Source organism: Hypanus sabinus, chromosome 6, assembly GCF_030144855.1.
Source record: "Hypanus sabinus isolate sHypSab1 chromosome 6, sHypSab1.hap1, whole genome shotgun sequence".
NCBI lineage: Eukaryota > Metazoa > Chordata > Chondrichthyes > Myliobatiformes > Dasyatidae > Hypanus > Hypanus sabinus.
Window position 1 is genome coordinate 9,880,844 of NC_082711.1, and position 21,265 is coordinate 9,902,108.

At 44.0% G+C, this 21,265-nt stretch overlaps 1 protein-coding gene across 3 annotated transcripts in view; it reads left to right on the top strand.

Annotated features, from left to right (window-relative positions):
• Positions 1-3,230: 3,230 nt before the first annotated feature.
• parp10 (poly(ADP-ribose) polymerase family member 10) overlaps positions 3,231-21,265 on the top strand; it is a 36,937-nt gene continuing 18,902 nt past the window's right edge. The window contains exons 1-9 of one of the 3 annotated variants that reach the window (XM_059971671.1): positions 3,231-3,367; positions 9,223-9,414; positions 10,518-10,763; positions 15,146-15,376; positions 16,205-17,070; positions 18,284-18,496; positions 19,179-19,308; positions 19,475-19,525; positions 19,637-20,500. In XM_059971671.1, the coding sequence (XP_059827654.1) occupies positions 9,240-9,414; positions 10,518-10,763; positions 15,146-15,376; positions 16,205-17,070; positions 18,284-18,496; positions 19,179-19,308; positions 19,475-19,525; positions 19,637-20,500 (2,776 nt within the window). In that variant the 5' untranslated portion in view covers positions 3,231-3,367; positions 9,223-9,239. Of the gene's footprint in view, positions 3,368-9,159; positions 9,415-10,517; positions 10,764-15,145; positions 15,377-16,204; positions 17,071-18,283; positions 18,497-19,178; positions 19,309-19,474; positions 20,501-21,265 lie in introns of all 3 variants that reach the window. The other 2 variants (XM_059971669.1, XM_059971670.1) reach the window with 2 other exon arrangements.

A 21,265-nucleotide genomic window follows, 5' to 3' on the forward strand; every position in this document is an offset into this window, starting at 1 on the left:
CACTCAAAGACTTATATAGTTGTAGCATGGAGAGCATTCTGACAGGCTGTATCACTGTCTGGAATGGGGGGGGGGGGGGGGGAGGTGCGGTGTTACTGCACAGGACCAAAAGAAACTGCAGAAAGTTGTAAATCTAGTCAGCTCTATTTTGGGTACTAGCCTACAAAGTATCCAGGACATCTTTAAGGAGCAGTGCCTTAGAAAGACAACATCCATTATTAAGGTCCTCCAGCACCCAGGGCATGCCCTTTTCTCACTGTTACATTCAGTTTGGAGGTATAGAAGCTTGAAGGCACACACTCACCGATTCAGGAACAGCTTCTTCCCCTCTGCTATCCAATTCTTAAATGGACATTGAACTCTTGAACACTACCTCACTATTTTAATATATATTATTTAGAACCATAGAACACTACAGCACAGAAAACAGGCCATTCAGCCCTTCTAGTCTGTGCTGACACTTTATTCTGCTAGTCCCATTGACCTGCACCCAGTCCATAACCCTCCAGACCTCTCCCATCAATGTATCTATCTAATTTATTCTTAAAACTTAAGAGTGAGCCCACATTTACCACGTCAGATGGCTGCTCGTTCCACACTCCCACCACTCTGAGTGAAGAAGTTCCCCCTAATGCTCCCCTAAATCTTTCCCCTTTCACCCTAAAGCCATGTCCTCTTGTATTTATCTCTCCTAATCTAAGTGGAAAGAGCCTACTTGCATTTACTCTGTCTATACCCCTCATAATTTTGTAAACATCTATCAAATCCCCCCTCATTCTTCTATGCGCCAAGGAATAAAGTCTTAACCTATTCAATCTTTCCCTGTAACGCAACTCCTGAAGACCCAGCAACATCCTAATAAATCTTCTCTGCACTCTTTCAATCTTACTAATATCCTTCCTATAGTTAGGTGACCAGACTATTCCAAATTTGGCCTCACCAATGTCTTATACAACCTCACCATAACATCCCAACTCCTATACTCAATACTTTGATTTACGAATGCCAGGGTGCCAAAAGCCTTCTTTACAACCCTGTCTACCTATGACGCTACTTTCAGGGAATTATGTATCTGAACTCCCAGATCCCTTTGTTCCTCCGCACTCCTCAGTGCCCTACCATTTACTGTGTATGTCCTACCTTGATTTGTCCTTCCAAAATGTAACACTTCACACTTGTCTGCATTAAATTCCATCTGCCATTTTCTGGCCCATTTTTCCAATTGGTCCAGATCCCTCTGCAAGCTTTGAAAGCTTTCCTCACTGTCCACAACACCTCCAATCTTCGTGTCATCAGCAAACTTGCTGATCCAATTTACCACATTATCATCTAGATCATTGATGTAGACAACAAACAACAATGGTCTCAGCACAGATCCCTGAGGCACACCACTAGTCACAGGCCTCCAGTCTGAGAAGCAATCATCCACTACCACTCTCTGTCTTCTCCCACACAGCCAATTTTGAATCCAGTTTACAACCTCTCCATGGATACCTAGTGTCTGAACCTTCTGAACTAACCTCCCATGTGGGACATTGTCAAAGGCCTTACTAAAGTCCATGTAGACAACATCCACAGCCTTTCCTTCATCTACTTTCTTGGTAACCTCCTCAAAAAAATCTACAAGATTTGTTAAACATGATCTACCACACACAAAGTCATGCTGACTATCCTTAATCAGCCCTTGGCTGTCCAAATACTGGTATATCTGATCTCTCAGAACACCTTCCAATAATTTACCTACTGGTGATGTCAGGCTCACCAGCCCGAAATTACCTGGTTTACTTTTAGAGCCTTTTTTAAACAACGGAACAACATGGCTAAGGGCATTTTAAATATTCCTGCCAGGGCCCCTGTGATTTCTACACTAGTCTCTCTCAAGGTCTGAGGAAATATCACGTTAGGCCCGGGGGATTTAGCTGCCTTTATTCACTGTAAGGCAGCAAGCACCTCCTCCTCTTTAATCTCTATATGTTCCATGGCAATACTGCTTGCTTCCCTTCCTTCCATATACGCTATGCCAGTTTCCTGGGTAAATACTGATGCAAAAAGCTGTTTAGAATCTCCCCCATCTCGTGAGGCTCCACATGTAGATGACCACTCTGATCTAAGGGACCAATTTTGTCCCTTACTATCCTTTTAATATACTTGTAGAAACCCTTTGTGTTTATCTTCACATTATCTGCCAAAGCAACCTCATGTCTTCTTTCCGCCTTCCTGATTTCCTTCTTTAGTATTTTCTTACATTTTCTATACTCTTCAAGTACCTCATTTGTTCCCAGTTGCCTATACCTGCTAAACACATCTCTCTTTTTCTTAACCAGATCACAAATATCCCTTGAAAACCAAGGTTCCTTATGCCTGTTAAGTTTGCCTTTAATCCTGGCAGGGACATACAAACTCTGCACTCTCAGAGTTTCTGCTTTTTGCACTGTTTCTGTTTTTAATCTATTCAATATGTATATTGTAATCTATTTATTTATCTTCTTCTATATTATGTATTGCATTGAACTGCTACTGCTAAGTTAACAAATTTCTTGACACATGCCGGTGATAATAAACCTGATTCTGATTCACATAAGGGAAGGAAACCAGTTGGAGAGTAGTAGTGATTAGCAGATTGCATGGGTTGTGGAGGGGAAAGAAGCAAGGTATTGGGGACTAGGAAGTGCTTATGAAAATTTGGATGAGACCAAGACAGACATCTTGGTTGGCATGGAAGTATTGGATTGAAGGGCTGTTTCCTTGCTGAATACCTCTATTAATCCACAAGCATTGATTCTATTGTGTTGCTTTGTTTTTAATTCAAGTTCAATTATTATTCAACAAGTATGAATATGGCCAAATGAAACAGTTTTCTTCTGGGGGCAAGGTGAAAAACACATTGCCAACAGTAAATAACACATCCAGTTATGATCGCAGAAAACACACAATCACCAAAAAAATAATATAGCCCAACTCCTTGAATGGTATGATCTGTAGATTGATGGTGCATGGGATATTGTCTTCTTCCACTGTGAATACCCACAAGAAAATGAATTTTAGGGCAGTACATGGTGATATATATGTACTTTGATATTAAAATATATTTAGAAGTACAAAACTGAATTTTTGAACATCTACCCTGTGGAGCGTCCCTTGGTATTTTACACATCTGGTTACATCTCTCACTTTTCTGAAACTCCGAGGAATACAATCCTAGAGCTGTGGAATGGGGCTGAATGGCCTGCGAGTCTGGTCTGTGGGCGTGTTTGCTCTTGCTGAAAAGGGCGGGCACGTTTCCGCCCTCGGCTGCGTTTGCCGTTGTTGGTGCTGCGCTGGAAATCGCCACTGCCGCTTTGCGGCCCAGATCCCGGCTCTTCCCTCGGTGAGTGTCCGTCACCCCCGGGCAACGGGGCCGAGTAGTTCCAGGCGTGGGGGGACTAAAATCTGCGCCGGTCTCAGGCCGGAACCGGAGCGGCGGGATGTTTGGTCGTTAGGGGGAGGGGATCGGTTTGACTGTCACCCTATGCCTTCGCCCGGACGGTGAGGGCGAGGGAATGGGGCTGTTACCGGCCAGGTTCGGGTTCGGGTTCGGGAGTGGTGGTTGGGGGTGGTCTTCCCTTCCGCTGAAACTTACGAGTGCCCCGCTTGCCTGTACTTTTACTTTCGGTTTCGTTTTCCCTCCTTTCCGGGTTTTTTGGTTCCTGCTTCGTGTTTCATCGGTACCGAACTGGAGCCTGGGCTCACCCTCTCCTGGGTGGGAGGAGAGACGGTGTGGGGGGGGGGGGGGGGGGGAGAAGGAGCGATGAAGTGGAAGATATAGATATAGGGGAGGAGCAAGGGATAAGGTGAAGTGTTGGGGTAGAGGAGTAGGTGGAGGAGTAATAAGGCAGGAGAATGGGGTTGAGAGGGATTCTGGCAGACCAGACTGGCATAATTCTCCTATGTCTTATGATCTTTACCATTCACCCTCACCACTTCGTGTTCCTAGTCCAGTGCCTCTAATCCCTATGTTTATTATGGATTTATCTGCTGCCAAAAGAAAGTTATCCTCCCTGATTGTAAACACGAGATTTTGCAGATGCTGGAAACACAGATCAGTGCACACACAAAATGCTGAAGGAACTCAGCAGGTTAGGCAGCATCTATGTAGATAGGTGGGCTGAGATTTGTCCTGATGAAGGGTGTTGGTCTGAAACATGGACTGTTCATTCCCCTCCATAGACACTACCTGACCTGCTGAGATCTCGCAGCATTTATTGTGTTCCTCTCAGATCATGGTTACTCTCCAGGTAACTCATTTTATGAGGCTTGATTACATCTTTAAAGAAAACAATTCAAATCAACCCAATCTTTGCTCATAATTGAAATTCTTCTGCTTTGGCAGCATCTTTACTAATCAGAGCCCCCCTAGTGCTGTAAAATCCTTGTATGTTAGTTTGGTCTAAGAAATGAAATCTCCTTGTCGCCTGAGTTAGCAAGGTAAATAAATACAACAGGCCGTCGGTTAATCACTTACCTGGGACAATTCTTGAAGAATAAATGCTAACTGAGAAAATAGCCAGGATTCCCTTCATTTATTTGGGAGCTATGCTGCTTAATTGGTGTAGGAAACTGTTGCCATCCTATTGCAGTCCTGTCGACCTTTTTCCTGTACTTGGGTGTCCAGAACTGCACACGGTACTCTAGCATCATCTACAACTTCAGCATAACATTCCAGCTCCTGTACTCAGTACTCTGATTAAATTTTTTTTTAAATGTGCCAAAAGCTTTCCTTATGATTTTATCTACCTGTGATGTCACTTTCAAGGAAATATGGATGTGTTCTCTAAAGGCCTGCCTTTAAACCCCAGAGGCAGAGTTTTAATTCCCATAAGACTGTCTGGTCCAGATCCCACTATAAAGTTTCATAGCCTTTCTCACTGTCCACTACACCCCAAATCTTGGTGGTATAGTGGACGGCGATAAGTCCCTGCAAATTTTCTCTATGCTCTTTCAACCTTCTTGATATCCACTTACAGTTCTAGGTACAAAGTGACTGTAGTCATGTTGACAAGGCTGTGGGGACCTAGTCATGAAATAAGTACTGGCCTTGTGGCTCTTTGAAATAGAGGGTGTAGAGAGGAGATTTAATGCACAAAGTGATTAGTGACTGTAATTTTAGACATTTGACACAAAATATTATATATTTACATCCAAAAATCTAAAACACGAGTAATATTCTTCTGAATAGCTGTACATTTGAAAACACTTCTGTTTTCTGTGCAAATGCCATCTTGTCTAGGCACTAAGCTTATGACGGATTTTCACTTAACACTAAATGTTTCAAGGCAAGTTTTGCCTATTGATATTCAGAAAATAATAATGCTCTCTTATGAGATATTTCTTTCCCCACCCCGAATCCCCTTGTTCTTCAATTGATTGGAGGGCTGTGTGGGAGGGAAGGGCGAGATTGACGTCAGAGCAGGTTACAGGTCAGTACAACATTGGGACTGAAGAGTCTGTACTGTTCTTTATTTTATGATTACACATTTAATACACTGGAGTTCTGTGTTTACTTCAATGCGTTTTTCTGGCTATACTCTCATTTAGTGAATCTCAGGCTTGTTTATAGTCATATATACATACTTTAATAATGTTTACTTTGACTTTGATTTAATCATTAGCGCCACATTTACAAAATGCCACTCTGGCTTTTATCCAATTGTGGAAGTTACCAGTTTGGTGACAAGGGATGGAAATTGTAATTATGCTTTTGATTGCAGTTTAACATAAGGATGTGCTTTTTAAAGAATACATTTTAAAAAACCGGAAAAACCCTGAGACTTTAAAGTAGCCAAAGTAAATTTGTTTTCAAAGTACATATGTCACCATATGTATGCCACCATGAGATTCATTTTCTTTCAGGCACTTACAGGAACATAAGGAATTAACGAAAAACAATACATAAAGATTGACAACCAACCAATGTGCAAAAGAAGGCAAATTGTGTAAATGAAAAATAAATAATACTGAGAAAATGGTGGCGTGGGGCCTAAAACTCCTGAATCTCCTTCCTGATGGTAGTAACTTGTTTATGAGGGCAAGTTCGTAAGTGCGGGTGTTGGGAATTTCCCACTTTGCTGCTGGCTTAGCAAGAAGTCCAATGTCATCACAGCTCTGAAATAGCTCCAAAGTTCAGCTAGTGACCTCGGGAGTTCCACTTTCAGTCTTGCTGCACCTGTTGCTATGAAGGTACGTGCTAAACAAATGGGACTTCCCAGCAATGTGCATTCCTGTACCCAGTCCATTTCAGGCAAAGCCCTCCCCACCACTGAACAGATTTAAAATGAGCACTACCACAAGAAAGCAGCATCCAACATAAGGACCCCCCCCCCACCCAGGCCATGCCCTCTTCTTGCTGTCATTATCGGTGGGGGGTGGGGGGGAAATGTATAGGAGCCTTGGGTCATTTTAGTAAGCAGATACTCTCAGTATTATTTTTTATTATTTGCACAATTTGTCTTCTTTTGCACATAGTCTTGTGTATAGTTTTTCACACATTGTATTTATTTGTTTTTCATAAGTGCCTGCAAGAAGTTAAATCTCAAGGTAGTAACATGTGTTCCGGTTAATTGGGACATGACGGGACCAGTACATTTTGCCCAACTAAACAGCTGCCCCAATTAGCCAGTTTCACGAAAGTAGTTTAAAAAGGTATAGATTATCTCCAAAAATCTAAAAAAGAGGGTGGCATGGCTTTACCTAACTTTTGTTTATATTATTGGGCAGCCAATATACGTTGTGCTACCTTTTGGTCTTTTTTCCATGGCCAACCCAAGTGCCCTAATTGGGTGGCAATGGAGTTGAATTCCACTAAAGATTTATCTATCTCTGCACTTCTTGGCTCTGTACTCCCTAGTAGCTTGTCCAGATTAATTGTTAATCCTCTTGTTAGACACACTTTGCGTATATGGGCTCAGTTTAGGAAATGTTATGGTTTCCATGGTTTTTCCTTTTCTAGCCCTATCTTACATAATCACCTTTTTTTTTACCTACTACCTATGATTCAGCATTCCATGATTGGTATAGGAAGGGCATTAGACATTTTGAAGATCTTTTTATTGACAATTGTTTTGCATCTTTTCAACAGCTCTCTGCTAAGTTCAATCTGCCCAATGCTCATTTTTTTAGATATCTCCAAATTAGACACTTTATTAATCCTTTAATTCCTAACTTCCCTGAAATGCCTGAGAAAAATGTTATGGATTTCTTTCCTTCTATTAATCCACTAGGTAAAGGTTTAATATCATTTATTCGTGATAAATTAGCATCCTTATGTGCCCCTGTGGATAAAATTAGAATGGCTTGGGAGCATGATTTAAATATCTCCTTGTCTGATGAGACTTGGGACTCGATTCTCAAATCGGTTAATTAAACCTCTCTTTGTGCTCGCCATTGCCTTTTACAGTTTAAGATCATTCATAGAGCCCATATGTCTAAATCTAAGCTATCTCGATTTTACCCTAATATTAGTACTCTTTGTGAAAATGCAAAAGGGGCGTGGCCTCTCTCATCCATATGTACTGGTTTTGTCCTAGCTTGGAGAAATTTTGGAAAGATGTCTTCACAACGTTATCCTATATTCTGAATCACCTAGAACCTAACCCTTTAATTGCTTTGTTCGGTTTTTTGGGTGAGACAGATTTACGTAGGAGTTCGACCAAGTGTCGAATATTATCTTTTGCCTCTCTCCTGGCTAGACGTTTAATCCTCCTTAGATGGAGAGATGTTGCCCCGCCCACGCATGCTCAATGGCTTAATGATATTATGTCCTGCCTAGACCTTGAAAAAATTCATTATTTAGTTCTTAATTCAGATACAAAGTTCCATAAGGTCTGGGGACCTTTTATTGAGTACTTTCATAACCTTCCTCTTAACTAAGGATTTTTTTTCCGGTCCCTTGCTTTCAGCTCCTTTTTTTTTGGTAGTAGGCATCAATATCTTCTGTTGCTAAGTGTATTTACAGTTTTGGGGGTTTGATTGTCCTGATTTATACTCTCTATATTGTGTTGTGGTTGGTCTGGAGTTCTTTTTTGTTGCGGGTCTTGGGGAGGATACTAATTTTACATGTCTTCAACTTGGGTGCTTTCTCAATTATTTTCTTTTGTATTATATTATTATTGTTTGTTTATTTTTGCACTGTATTAATGCTCTTCATTTCGATCTGGGGTTTTTTTTATCTGTAGCGATGTAGAAAATGTATAAAAAAAAACTAATTAAAAAAAGTATAGAAAAGACAAACTAAGTTACAAATTATGTAAATTATGACGAAGGATCTCGGCCCGAAACATCGACAGCACTTCTCCCTATAGATGCTGCCTGGCCTGCTGTGTTCCACCAGCATTTTGTGTGTGTTGTTACAAATTATGTATCTAAAATGAGATACAGAACAAATTAGAACACTGTTATACTACTACAGTACTATAAAACTGTGCATTTGTTCCTGATACATAACGAGAGGAATTTATCTGCGTCATGTTCTTTTGACTGCAACTGAGCAAGATCAGCGCAGACATCGTCATGCAAAGCTGTCAATGACTACATGCTCAAATCTTTGTTTCCATTGTAATATTCAATATGATTGCCAGTACCTTCAAACTCTTTGTAGTTTTTAACTTATTAAGGTAGTGAAATAATTTCATTTTCACTTCTGGTCATTTCTGGCATCTGCAGGTCTGAGTGCTTGAAACTGAAGTAAGCAAGACAGTTCTAAATTGTCTTACTGCTTATTTCTTGCCAACTATCAGTGATAAAGATCGCTGCTTTTTGAACACAAACATGTTTAACTGATGCTATTTAGAAGCTGTTTGCTCACAGCATTATGTAGTGTCTAATGGCTGCACAAGTGCATGTGATTGATACTAGTGGGTATTTTCTCAATTCATTTTTATTCTTTGAACTGTCCCAGATAAGCAGCTGCCACTGATTAATTGACGGCCCAATTAACCAGAATCAACTATCCAGTCCATCTCAGCCTTTCAATATTCATATGATTTTGCATTTTGTCTTTTACCTGCACTACACTCTTTTGGTAGGTTTTACACTCTATTCTGCCCTGATATTGTTTTCCAGCCTATATAGGCCTTTCAGTATTATTGTGTTCTTTAGCTGTATTATGCTTTCTATCTTCAACAGACAATATTGGGATTTCAAACGGTGGCAAAGAGAGCCTTTTGACTAATCTCTCACCACCCTTAGTGTCACAGGAAGCCAAGATGGGGGAGCAACGTTCGAGTGATGATCGGGTGTTGGAAGTGTGCGGCACCAAGGACATACCCAACGACATTCTCGCCTTGTACTTTGAGTGCAACCGACGCTCAGGGGGAGGACCCATTTCACACATAACTTGGGAAGAAGACCGCGCTGTGATCACCTTCGAGAACCCAGCAGGTGAAATGCCTAGGAGAGGATTTCAGGGAGGGGAGGGGGGAAGAGGGTTGTTGGATAGTAGGCAAAAATGGTGTACGTATGGGAGAAGTGAGATCAGAGTAAAAAGTCAAGCTGTGGTCAAATATCAGTTCTTGAATGTGGAGACAGACTTGAGGGACTGACTCAGAAACACAAAAGGATTCTGCAAATGTTGAAAATCTTGAGCTGGAGGAACTCAGCAGAGCAGGAAGAATCGTCTTAAAATTATGCTCCCTGGTATTAGTCATTTCTACCCTGGGGGAGAAGGGTGCTGGCTGGCTGTTCTATGTTTCCCCAGGCAGGAATGGCTAATATGAGGGGACATAATTTTAAGGTGATTAGAGGGGCATGCTTTGGTGCCAACATAGTAAGTTGAGGGCATGCTAACACCTATTAATGTACATCTTCGGAATATGGCAGGAAACTGGAGCACGGGATGACCATACAAAAGTTGAGATTATTATCACATACATAAGTACACGTATGCACATCATATCTTCACAGGCACATGGCATCAGATAAGCAGCATTTGCAACCAAAGCATATTACATACAGTTTTTACAAGAAAGAACATGAGGGCTGTACTGTAGTATAATAGTGTAAAACTTCACAATGTCAATTTCTGCTGCTGTCTGTAATGAGTTAGCATGTTTTCTCTAGGTGCTCCAGTTTCTTCCCACTTTTCAAAAAGATGTATCATTAAAGTTAGTAAATTGTGGGCATGCTACGTTGGCATTGGAAGCATGGCGACACTTGCAGGCTGCCCACAGCACATGTTTGACACAAGCAAAGCTTTTCACTGTATGTATCCATGTAGCTCAGTTAAATAAAGATGATCTTAATTAGAACAAAAAAATCTAAGTCCATTTGAAGGCAAAGCGGTCATAGTGCTGCTAAACTGTAGTGATTAGGGTTGTGCTGGATGGTTCATGGGTAGGTGTAGGGGGTTATGAGGTTAATGTAGACAAATGGGTTTGTTGAAGGTGGATATTGCAGTCAGCATGGCTGAAAGGATTTGTTTACATGCTGTACAATTCTGATTCTCCATTCCATTCTGAGGCATCCCCTCTTCCTACTGGTTACAGATGCTCAGCAAGTTTTGTCCAGGTCAGAGCACACATTCCAAGACGTCAGGCTCATTGTGAAGAAAGCTGCGCCGCGTGATCCGAGAGCCATACTGATCCGTGACCTGGCCACCGAGATTTCAGATGACATGCTGTTGCTCTTCGTGGAGTTTATCACAGGACTGGACTCTGCACAGTTCACAGTGCACTTAAGCCCGGACAGGACACAAGCGCTTGTTCACCTCCAGGAAGCATTGTGTACAGAGGGTAAGTGTATCAATAAGAGTGGACTCCAGTAATGATGAAGGCCTGCCTATAAACCCCAGGGGCAGAGATCAATTCCCCTAAGACCAGACATGAAATTTGAATTCTGTTCTTAAAAAAAAAAAAGGGGCCCTGGAAAATTGGAGTCACCGTGTACTTGCTGAACTGTTTTCCTGCCAAGGCCCATCAACCCACACCCCTCCCATCTCCTGAATACTTTGTCATCCACACAGAACCGAACAGCTTTCATCACATCAGAATCATTCCAATACATCAGTACATGGAATTGGTATTGGAATTGCTTTATTATTGTCACTGTACAAAGATATAATAAAAAGCTTATCTTACACACTGTTCATACAGATAAAATATTACACGTTGCATTGAGGTAGAACAAGGTAAAACAATAATGCAGAATAAAGTTTAACACTTACAGAGAAAGTGCAGTTCAGGAACAAGGTCATAATCAGCTCGACTGTGAGGTCAGGATGCATTGTATCATACAATACAGGTGTCCCCCGCTTTACAAATGTTTGCTTTACGGCACTTCGCTTTTACAAAAGACCTACATCAGTAACCTGTTCTCGCATTACAAAGAGGATTTTGAAAAATTTTCCCATATAAGTTAATGGTTCTTCACTTTATGCCATTTCGGCTTAAGAAAGTTTTCATAGGAAAGCTCTACCTCTGTGGGGGTGGGGGGGGGGAGACACCTGTAGGTCCATTCAGTAGCCTTGTAACAGTGGGATTGAAGCTGTCCTTGAGCCTTGTGTGTGCTTTTCAGGCCTTTATATCTTCTACCTGATGGAAGAGGGAAGAGAAGAAAAAATTGTCTGGGTTGAAGGGATCTTTGATTATGGTGGCTGCTTTACTGAAGCAGCACAAAATGTAGTCAGATATGATTGAGGCATGGCTGGTTCCTGTGACATGCAGAGCTCAGTCCACAACTCTCTGCAGTTGATTGTGGTCTTGGGCAGAGCAGTTGCCTTGATGCATCTGGACAGATGAGAAAAGCTGCAGATGCTGGAAATCCAAGCCACACACTCAAGATGCTAGAGGAACTCAGCAGGCCAGGCAGCGTCTATGGAAAAGAGTACAGTCGACATTTCAGGCCGAGACCTGGAGAGAAAAAGATGACTAGATTTAAATCTGCTCCTCACCTTTTCTCTGCAGCCTTGCTGAAGGGTCTCGACCCGAAACACCAGATGCATCTGGACGTCTGTGGTGTGTTTGTTTAAAAAAAAATGGTGAGGTTCAATGGGGAAATGCCAAATTTCTCCCTCCGCCTGAGAAGGTAGAGGCTCGGGCACTTTCTTGGCCATAGCATCTATGTTGCTAGGCCAAAGCAGGCTATTGGTGATGCTCACACCTAATCTGAAGTAAGCTGATGATGATAACAGTGATTACAATGACATTGAAATGATTTAGCTGTGACACATGTCCGTCACCCTAGTCTTGGTCATGTGTGATTTGAGTCCCGGTTACTAAGTGCTCTTCAACTTACCCAGCAAGCTCCTCAGTCACATCTGCCAAAACACGTCACCATTGATGTGGTCAATAGACAATAGGTGCAGAAGTAGACCATTAGGTCCTTCGAGCCTGCACCGCCATTTTGAGATCATGGCTGATCATCTACTATCAATACCCGGTTCCTGCCTTGTCCCCATATCCCTTGATTCCCCTATCCATAAGATACCTATCTAGCTCCTTCTTGAAAGCATCCAGACAATTGGCCTCCACTGCCTTCTGAGGCTGTGCATTCCAGACCCCCACAACTCTCTGGGAGAAGAAGTTTTTCCTTAACTCTGTCCTAAATGACCTACCCCTTATTCTCAAACTATGCCCTCTGGTACTGGACTCTCCCAGCATCTGGAACATATTTCCTGCCTCTATCTTGTCCAATCCCTTAATAATCTTATATGTTGCAATCAGATCCCCTCTCAACCTCCTTAATTCCAGCGTGTACAAGCCCAGTCTCTCTAACCTCTCTGCGTAAGACAGTCCTGACATCCCAGGAATTAACCTTGTGAATCTACGCTGCACTTCCTCTACAGCCAGGATGTCCTTCCTTAACCCTGGAGACCAAAACTGTACACAATACTCCAGGTGTGGTCTCACCAGGGCCCTGTACAAATGCAAAAGGATTTCCTTGCTCTTATACTCAATTCCCTTTGTAATAAAGGCCAACATTCCATTAGCCTTCTTCACTGCCTGCTGCACTTGCTCATTCACCTTCAGTGACTGATGAACAAGGACTCCTAGATCTCTTTGTATTTCTTCCTTACCTAACTTTACACCGTTCAGATAATAATCTGCCCTCCTGTTCTTACTCCCAAGGTGGATAACCTCACACTTATTCACATTAAACGTCATTTGCCAAGTATCTGCCCACTCACCCAGCCTATCCAAGTCACCCTGAATTCTTCTAACATCCTCATCACGTCACACTGCCACCCAGCTTAGTATCATCAGCAAACTTGCTGATGTTATTCTCAATGCCTTCATCTAAATCGTTGACGTAAATCGTAAACAGCTGTGGTCCCAATACCGAACCCTGTGGCACCCCACTAGTCACCACCTGCCATTCCGAGAAACACCCATTCACTACTACCCTTTGCTTTCTATCTGCCAACCAGTTTTCTATCCATGTCAATGTCTTCCCCCAATGCCATGGGGGCTTGGTTCTGCACTGTGTGACTGTATGACGAGGAGTTAGCAGTGATTGTTGGGGGGCGGGAGTTGGTGTGTGTGTCTATCTTCAGACTTTTGTACCTCTTCATTGATGCTGGCAATGAGAAGCGAGCATGTCATGAGTGGTGACGGTTCTTGATGATGGATGCTGCCTTCTTGAGATGCCACCTTTTGAAGATGTACTTGTTGGTTAGGGGGTGGGGGGGAGGCTAGTGCCCGTGATGGAGCTGGCTAATCTTTATAGGTTAATGGAAGGAGGACGTCAGAGAGGGGTCTAAGGAAGGACTGTTTCACCCAGAGAGTGATTGGAATCTGGAGCACACTGCAGAGAGCCTCATACAAGAAGTATCTGAATCAGAATGTGAGCTGCCAAAGTAGAGAAGCTTATGGACACATGGAACGCTAGGGGATCTCAGCAAGTCAGGCAGCATCTATGGAGAGAAATAAACATTTTGGGTCGAGACCCTTCATCGGGTTATAGACTAAATGGTAGTAAATGTTATTAGTATTGGTGGGTAAACACAAGGAAATCTGCAGATGCTGGAAATCCAAGCAACACACAGGAGGAATCTTTTTTCTCTCTCTCTGCCCATCACTCTGCCTGTTCTCCATCTCCCTCTGGTGCTCCCCTCCCCCTTTCTTTCTCCCTAGTCCTCCTGTCCCATGATCCTCCCCCTTCTCCAGCTGTGTATCCCTTTTGCCAATCACCTTTCCAGCTCTTAGCTTTACCCCACCCCCTCCAGTCTTCTCCTATCATTTCAGACTTCCCCTCCCCCTCCTACTTTCAAATCTCTTACTATCTTTCCTTTCAGCTCGTCCTGACGAAAGGTCTCAGCCTGAAACATAGACAGTGCTTCTTCCTATAGATGCTGCCTGGCCTGCTGCGTTCCACCAGCATTTTGTGTGTGTTGCTTAGTATAGGTGGGTATTTGATGGTCACCATAGTCAGGTTGGACTGAATGGCCTATTCCTGTGCTATTGGTCTCTATGACATTGGGAGCTTTGGAACATGTGTCAACCCCTTATGCTAGATTTAGAACAGCTACCAGCATGTATGCCTATATCACAGGTGCTGCTATGTGTATTGTACCACACCCATACTTCACATAGGGTACTTTATCATGTATCTAATAAAGTGGCCACTGAGTTTATGTTCCTGATCTGCTGCTGCAGCCCATTCATTTCAAGGTTCAATACGTTGTACATTCAGAAATGTTTTTCTGCACTCCACTATTGTTACGTGTGGTTATCTGAGTTACTGTCAGCTTGAGTCAATCTGCCTATTCTCCTCTGACCTTTCTCATTAACAAGGTATTTCACCCACAAAACTGCCGCTCACTGGAGGTTTTCTGTCTTTTGTACCGTTCTCTCTAGACTGTTGTGTGTAAAAATCCCTGGAGATTGGCAGTTTCTGAGATAGTCAAGCCAGCCCGTCTGGTACCAACAATCATTCCAAGGTCAAAGTCACTTAGATCTCATTTTTTTTTCCCCATTCTGTTGTTGGGTCTGACCAACAACTGAATCTAGTGACCTTGTCTACATGCTTTTATGCTTTGTGTTGCTGCCACATGATTGGCTGATTAGACATTTTCATTGATGAGCAGGTGTATCTGATAAAGTAGCCATTGAGTGTATTTTCAAACGACTGCACTACATGCTATTGGAAAACTTCCAACCAACTTTTAATGTTTCAGCGTTTGAAGAAGTGAAGAAAAAAACTAGCACCAAACGTCTGCAAGGTGCCCTGGTACAAGTGGATCAGCTTCCCCATACAGACCGCATCCTGGTGGAAAATCTCGGCCCCATCGATGATGAGGAGCTTATGCGCCTGTACTTTGAGAGCCGACGGAGCAGTGGGGGAACCGTGCTGAATGCCACCATGATTACAGGAGGAAAAGCCATCGTTGAATTCCAGGATTGGGAAGGTGGGAATTATAGAACTTGGAACATAGAACAGTATAGTCCAGCCCTTCAGCCCATAATGCTGGTGCTGAACCTTCAACCTACTCCAAGATCAATCTTACCCTTCCCTCTCACATTGCCTTCCATTATTCTTTCATCCATGCGTCTCTCTGAAAGTCCCTTTAAATGTCCCTGATTTATCTGTCTCTAACACCACCCCGGCAGAACATTCCATAAACCACTGTGGGGGAAAAAATCTACTTCTGATGTCCCTCCCAACACCTTAACATTATGTCCCCTTGTACTAACTATTTCCACCCTGGGGAAAAAGTCTCCAGCTGTCCACTGTCTCTATGCCTCTGAGTAACACACACAAAATGCTGGTGGAACGCAGCAGGCCAGGCAGCACCTATAGGAAGAAACACTGTCAATGTTTAGGACCGAGACCCTTCGTCAGTCCTGACGAAGGGTCCCGGCCCGAAATGTCGACAGTACTTCTTCCTATAGGTGCTGCCTGGCCTGCTGCGTTCCACCAGCATTTTGTGTGTGTTCTTGGTTTCCAGCATCTATAGATTTCCTTGTGTTTGCTCTCTATGCCTCTTATCATTTTGTACACCTCTATCAAGTTGCCTCTCATTCTCCTTCACTCCAAAGAGAAAAGCACTAGCTCTCTCAACCTATCTTCATAAGACATGCTGTCTATTCCCAGGCAGTATCCTGGTAAATCTCCTCTCAAAAGTTGTGTGAAAGGATTTTTAAATGACTTTCACTTCTGGGCTGGGTCCTTCACCTTGCACTGTACGCTGTTGTGTATTTTTAAGTATTCACTTAGTTCTCTGCCTGTCTTGCAGTTGTGGACAGAGTTCTGCAGAAGGAGCACACACTTCAACAACAGAAGCTGACCGTACGCCCTTATTACAGCTTCCTCCACTCCCTCAATGCTGTTCAGCAGAGTGACAAAAGCGGGGAGGATGTCAGACCCGAGGCGTCGGCCAACGGACGTTCGAGCATGATAAATGTCCCCGATGCTCTGAAGATGAAAGCCCTACATTCAGGTAGGTTGCTGCAGGATCTGATGAAGGACTACCAGGACCTGTCCATGGAGGCAGACAACAATAATGTCATCCGTGTAAGCGGAACGGACTCTCAGCAGGTCCAGGAAGCGGAGAGCCGAATTGTGGAATTCCTCAACAATGTGGCACACGTGGATGTCCATATCAGCCAGGACCTGTCGGAATTCCTTTCCCGAACTGACATTCAGGATTATTTGCAGGGCTTGCTGGCTACAAGGGAACCTTGGTCTTGTTTCTGTGTCTGTGACTGCACGCTGTCAGTGGCTGGTCCGTCAGTCCCAGCTGCCCGTGAGACTGCCTGTCTGCTCGAACAGCAGGTGTCCCAGTTCAGCATCTCGGTCAAGGACCAGCAGCTCTACGTGCTGACCTCTGTGGAGTGGGAGAGTCTGCTGTCGTCACTGAAGTACTGTAGTACCCGGCTGACTGATGCTGGCGACCAAGTGTGGTTCATATCCCTTGCCAGCTTCAGAGTGGAGAATGAGAGACGGGTGGAAAACCTGCTGAACGAGGCGCTGCTCCAGGAATCGGTGATAGCAATGGAGCCTGGCAAGCTGAGATACCTGCAGGATTACAACCAAGACCTGCTCACTGGAGACGGGCAGGTCTCCATCCTCCCACTGGAAGGTGACGTCACTGGACTACGGGTAGGCTTTCATTAAGCTGATCATCTTTCTTTGAATTTCTTTTTTTGAGGTTACAGTTGTTTTAATGAATTTGGTCCTCTTTTAGATCCACCCCTTGTCTATTTTTCATCCCATTACACTTGTGCACCATCATTTCTTATTTATGTAGAGATGCAGTGTCTTCTGGCCCAATGACCAGTGGCACCCAGCAACCCATCTATTTAGCCCTTGCCTATTCAGGAAACAATGAATACTGATAAATTAACCAACTAACTCTTCGGTTATTGCACGGTGGGAGGAAACCTGGAGCTCCCAGAGAATACACCCATGCACACAGGAAGAACGTACAAACTTCCTACCAGTAGCGCTGGAATTGAACTCCGAACTCTGGAATGCCTCGAACTGTAATAGCATTGAGCTAACTGCTGCACTACCACGTTCTTTTGTTCTTATCTCTCCCGGCTCCCACCTGGTCTCGCGCCTTCCTCTCCTCTTCCATCATTTCCGGTTCTGGGAAATCTCCAGAACACTGCGGTCATCAGAGATGGAGCAGTGCTCTCCACCTCAAAGTTGTCAGCCCTAACGCCATTGGAAAGCAGGGAGACCATGACCGCACAACGGAACCCCTCCCACCCTTCATGTCATGACAATTTGATAACTGGGCGTGACCCCTCCCACCTCGAGCACCATGGCAGCCCTGGCTGACCCCTCGTACCTGTGGCAGATCCTCCTCCCAGCTTATGTTTAGCAACAGTGTCACAAATAACACTAGTACTCTGCATACAAGGAAGAGACTTGAGCCTCCTCTGACCTGCACAACTGAGAAGCTGATTTCTGACTGTGCTGATGTCCCTAACCCTGTAACCTGCACCAGATCTACAAAGCTCGCCCGGCCTCCGTTTACATAGGAAGTTCTGCAGATACCAGCAGTTGACCTACTGAGTTCCCCCAGAATTTCCTGTGCGTCCTTGTTCCTCCAATTCTGGCCTTTTGTACTTCCCCTATATCTTTGAATTCCAGATCCCAAGCCCTAAAAAGACTCCATTATAATTCCTTCAGGTGCCCCGAAGCCAATCGTTAGTGCCTACATTAACAATATCTGTTTTTGTGCGCTTGAGATATTTTACATTAGTGTAATTCGTAATTTGTTTACCCGGAGGTTTAGGAGAGAATTTGCCCTGTACAGATCATGCCAGTGGTGAATTGAACAAGTTCCTCTCGCACCCTTTGACAGGTGACCGGTCAGGCCAGTGCCTGTCAGACGATGGACGAGCTTCTCCGCAGCATCATCTCCACCATCTGCTCTAGAACTGTAACCCTGCAGGAACCCGGCGTCTCTCGCTTCCTACTTGAGAGAACCGGAGCTGACATCCTCAGGCAGCTGGAGGGGAAGCATCGATGCACGATTGGGCTGGAAAGAGCTTGCTGGATAAAGCCACAGTCGGAGGTAGAGTATTTTAGAGAAACAGTACTGTAACAGGCCCTTCTGACCCAAAGAGCCCACTCCATTCAGCTAACCTACCAGAGTCATAGGGCATTACAGCACAGAAACAGGCTTTTTGGCTCATCTAGTCCATGCTGTACTGTTACCCTGCCTAGACCTATCGACCTGCACCCGATCATTACTCTCCATAAGCTTCCAACTTCTCTTAAGCATCGTCAGCAAACCCATGTCCACCACTTCTGTTGGTAACTCATTCCACACATGTACCACCCTCTGAGTGAAGCAGTTCCCCTTGAAATATTTCACCTTTCACCTCTGACCTTGGTTCTAGCCTCACCCAGCCATGCAGCCAGATGGGATTAAGTGGAAGACCAGGCCAGCACAGTATAGATGGGCCCAAGGGCCAGTTTCTGTGCTGTGATACTCTTGACTATCCAGTCTCTCCTTTAAATGTTGAGAGGGATAATAAATCAGCCATGATGGAATAGCAGAGCTTACTTGACGGTCTAATTCTGTTCCTATGTCTGATGGTGTGACTTAAGCTGTATAGTCCGGTCTCTGAGAGTTTTCACTAGTGCTGGACAATGAGCTCCACAGCAGCTGTGCTGGGGCTGGGACTACGATGGCCTGGACCCAACCCTGTCACCTCACCATCTCTAACCCTGAATCTGCCTTTCTCCACCAGCATCCTCTGGAAACCCAACGGAACCAGGGAACGCCGAGGTTCGAGAGAAATGCTCCCATTTCTACAGAGTTCACAGTGTTCCAACAGCAAGCGAATGCTATCAAGCTGAATGAGAACCTTCCAGACCTCAGTGAGCACAAAAGTTACTTGTATGAGATGCTCAGATTTTATTGATGAAACATGAAGCAATAATCCAGCATGTGCTTATGATCTTATGGTTTTGGGACATTAAACAATGGTGCTAATAATTGCAGAGAACGTATCACAAAACTAATTTCTTTGCCCATGTTTTTCAGATGAGATCCGAAGTTTGCTTGCATCAGTCAAAGACACTGATCAGAAACGAGGTGAAGATGCAACCACTTTGAATTCTCAAAGAATAGCAGATGTTGGTGAAAATGTTTTGGATGACGAGGATATCTACACTGACCAGACTTCTAACATACTTCCTTTGGTAGATAATGACATTGAGGAACCTGGCGTTGACAATGGCAACAGAAAATTCCAGGATGGAGATGATAATAATAATGGCGCTTGCGGCTTTGGTCCTGAGATGGTGGATGCCGAGGATGATCCACAATTGTACCTCGCGCTGCAGTATTCCATGGACAGCAGGTTACAGCAGACCAAGGAAGATGAGGATCTTCAGAGGGTCCTAGAGCTGTCAAAGATCGATGAAAGAGACCTGGAACTTGCAATTCGTGCATCCAAAATTGAGTCCACTGAAGCTGGGCTCGAAGAGGCTATCAAAATGTCTATGGCCGATGCCCTACGAGCTTCCAATTCTGCCCACTTAACAATCTATGGCAGTGTTGAATTGGATTTCAACCAGATGGTGGACGAACTGGAGAGGAAAATCCGATCTTTTACATGTGAGCAGTCGGTTCAACACTCCTGCCTCCAGAACCTGCCCAGTGAATACAAGAGTTACTTAGAGTATCTTCAGCGCAAGCATGCTGTCTCCATCGTTGGGCAAGGGAATGAAGTCACAGTCCGCGGATTTGTGGAGTATGTCGTGCCCGCCAAGGAGAACATTACTCAACTTGTGCAGTGGATCATCGAAGATGAGGTGGCCAGAGTGGAAGAAGCTTCCTTAGCCAAATCAGTCCAGTGGGTCAGGCATAACTGGCAAGGTGTTGCTATTCCTTACACGTTGAAAGCCAATGCTTTCATTGAGAAAGCCTTTCAATGCAAGCAGAAGAAGATTGATGTGATATTTGACAACCAGCCGTTCACCATTGACTTCGAACAAATGACGGAATACAGTGTTGGGGCAACAGAGACTCTTAAAGTTGAGAGGAAATCTCTGACTAGTTCTTCTGGTAATTATGATTTCTGTGTCTCTCTAAATCAGTTTTGACTTCTTCTCCATAGACAACTGCCTGACCTGCTGAGTTCCTCCAGCATTTTGTGTGTGTTGCTCTGGATTTCCAGTATCTGCAATCTCTTGTGTACAGATCCATAATTCCTTGAAAGTGTTGTCACAGGTAGATAGGGTCATAAATAAATCTTTTGGCACAATTGCGTTCATAAGTCAGAGTTTTTAGTACTCTGTTGGGATGTTATGCCGAAATTGTACAAGACATTGCTTATTTACTTGAGTCCAGACATCCTTGTTGGGGCATAGGCTGCTGGCAGCAACTTTCCAGGGTCCTCATTCCTGAGCCAGTCTTTCAAATTGTCGTCCATCTTCTAAGATCCTTCCTCTCCCAGGGTTGAGATCTTTGGAGCTCCTGCTGGCATGTCTGTAGCTCTGGGTTTTCACACGATGGGTTTGCTAGCCCCATGCCTACTCCTACTCTCACAGCCGGGCTTGAAGGGCTTGGAGTTGTACAAGCTGTTGGTGAGGCCGCATTTGGATTATTCTGTGTAGTTCTGGTCACCTACCTACAGGAAAGATATCAAATCAGATTGCAAAAGTTCCACCTACTTTTCACCACCTTTTGTGCCATGCTAGAGAATTCTGGATAAACTGAACAAGTCAAGCAATATCTATACAGAGAGGAATAGCTGATGTTGCTGGAAAAGTAATTTTTGTAGGCGTGCAAATTACTTTCTCTCGAGTGCTTGTCCATCTCCATCAAGAA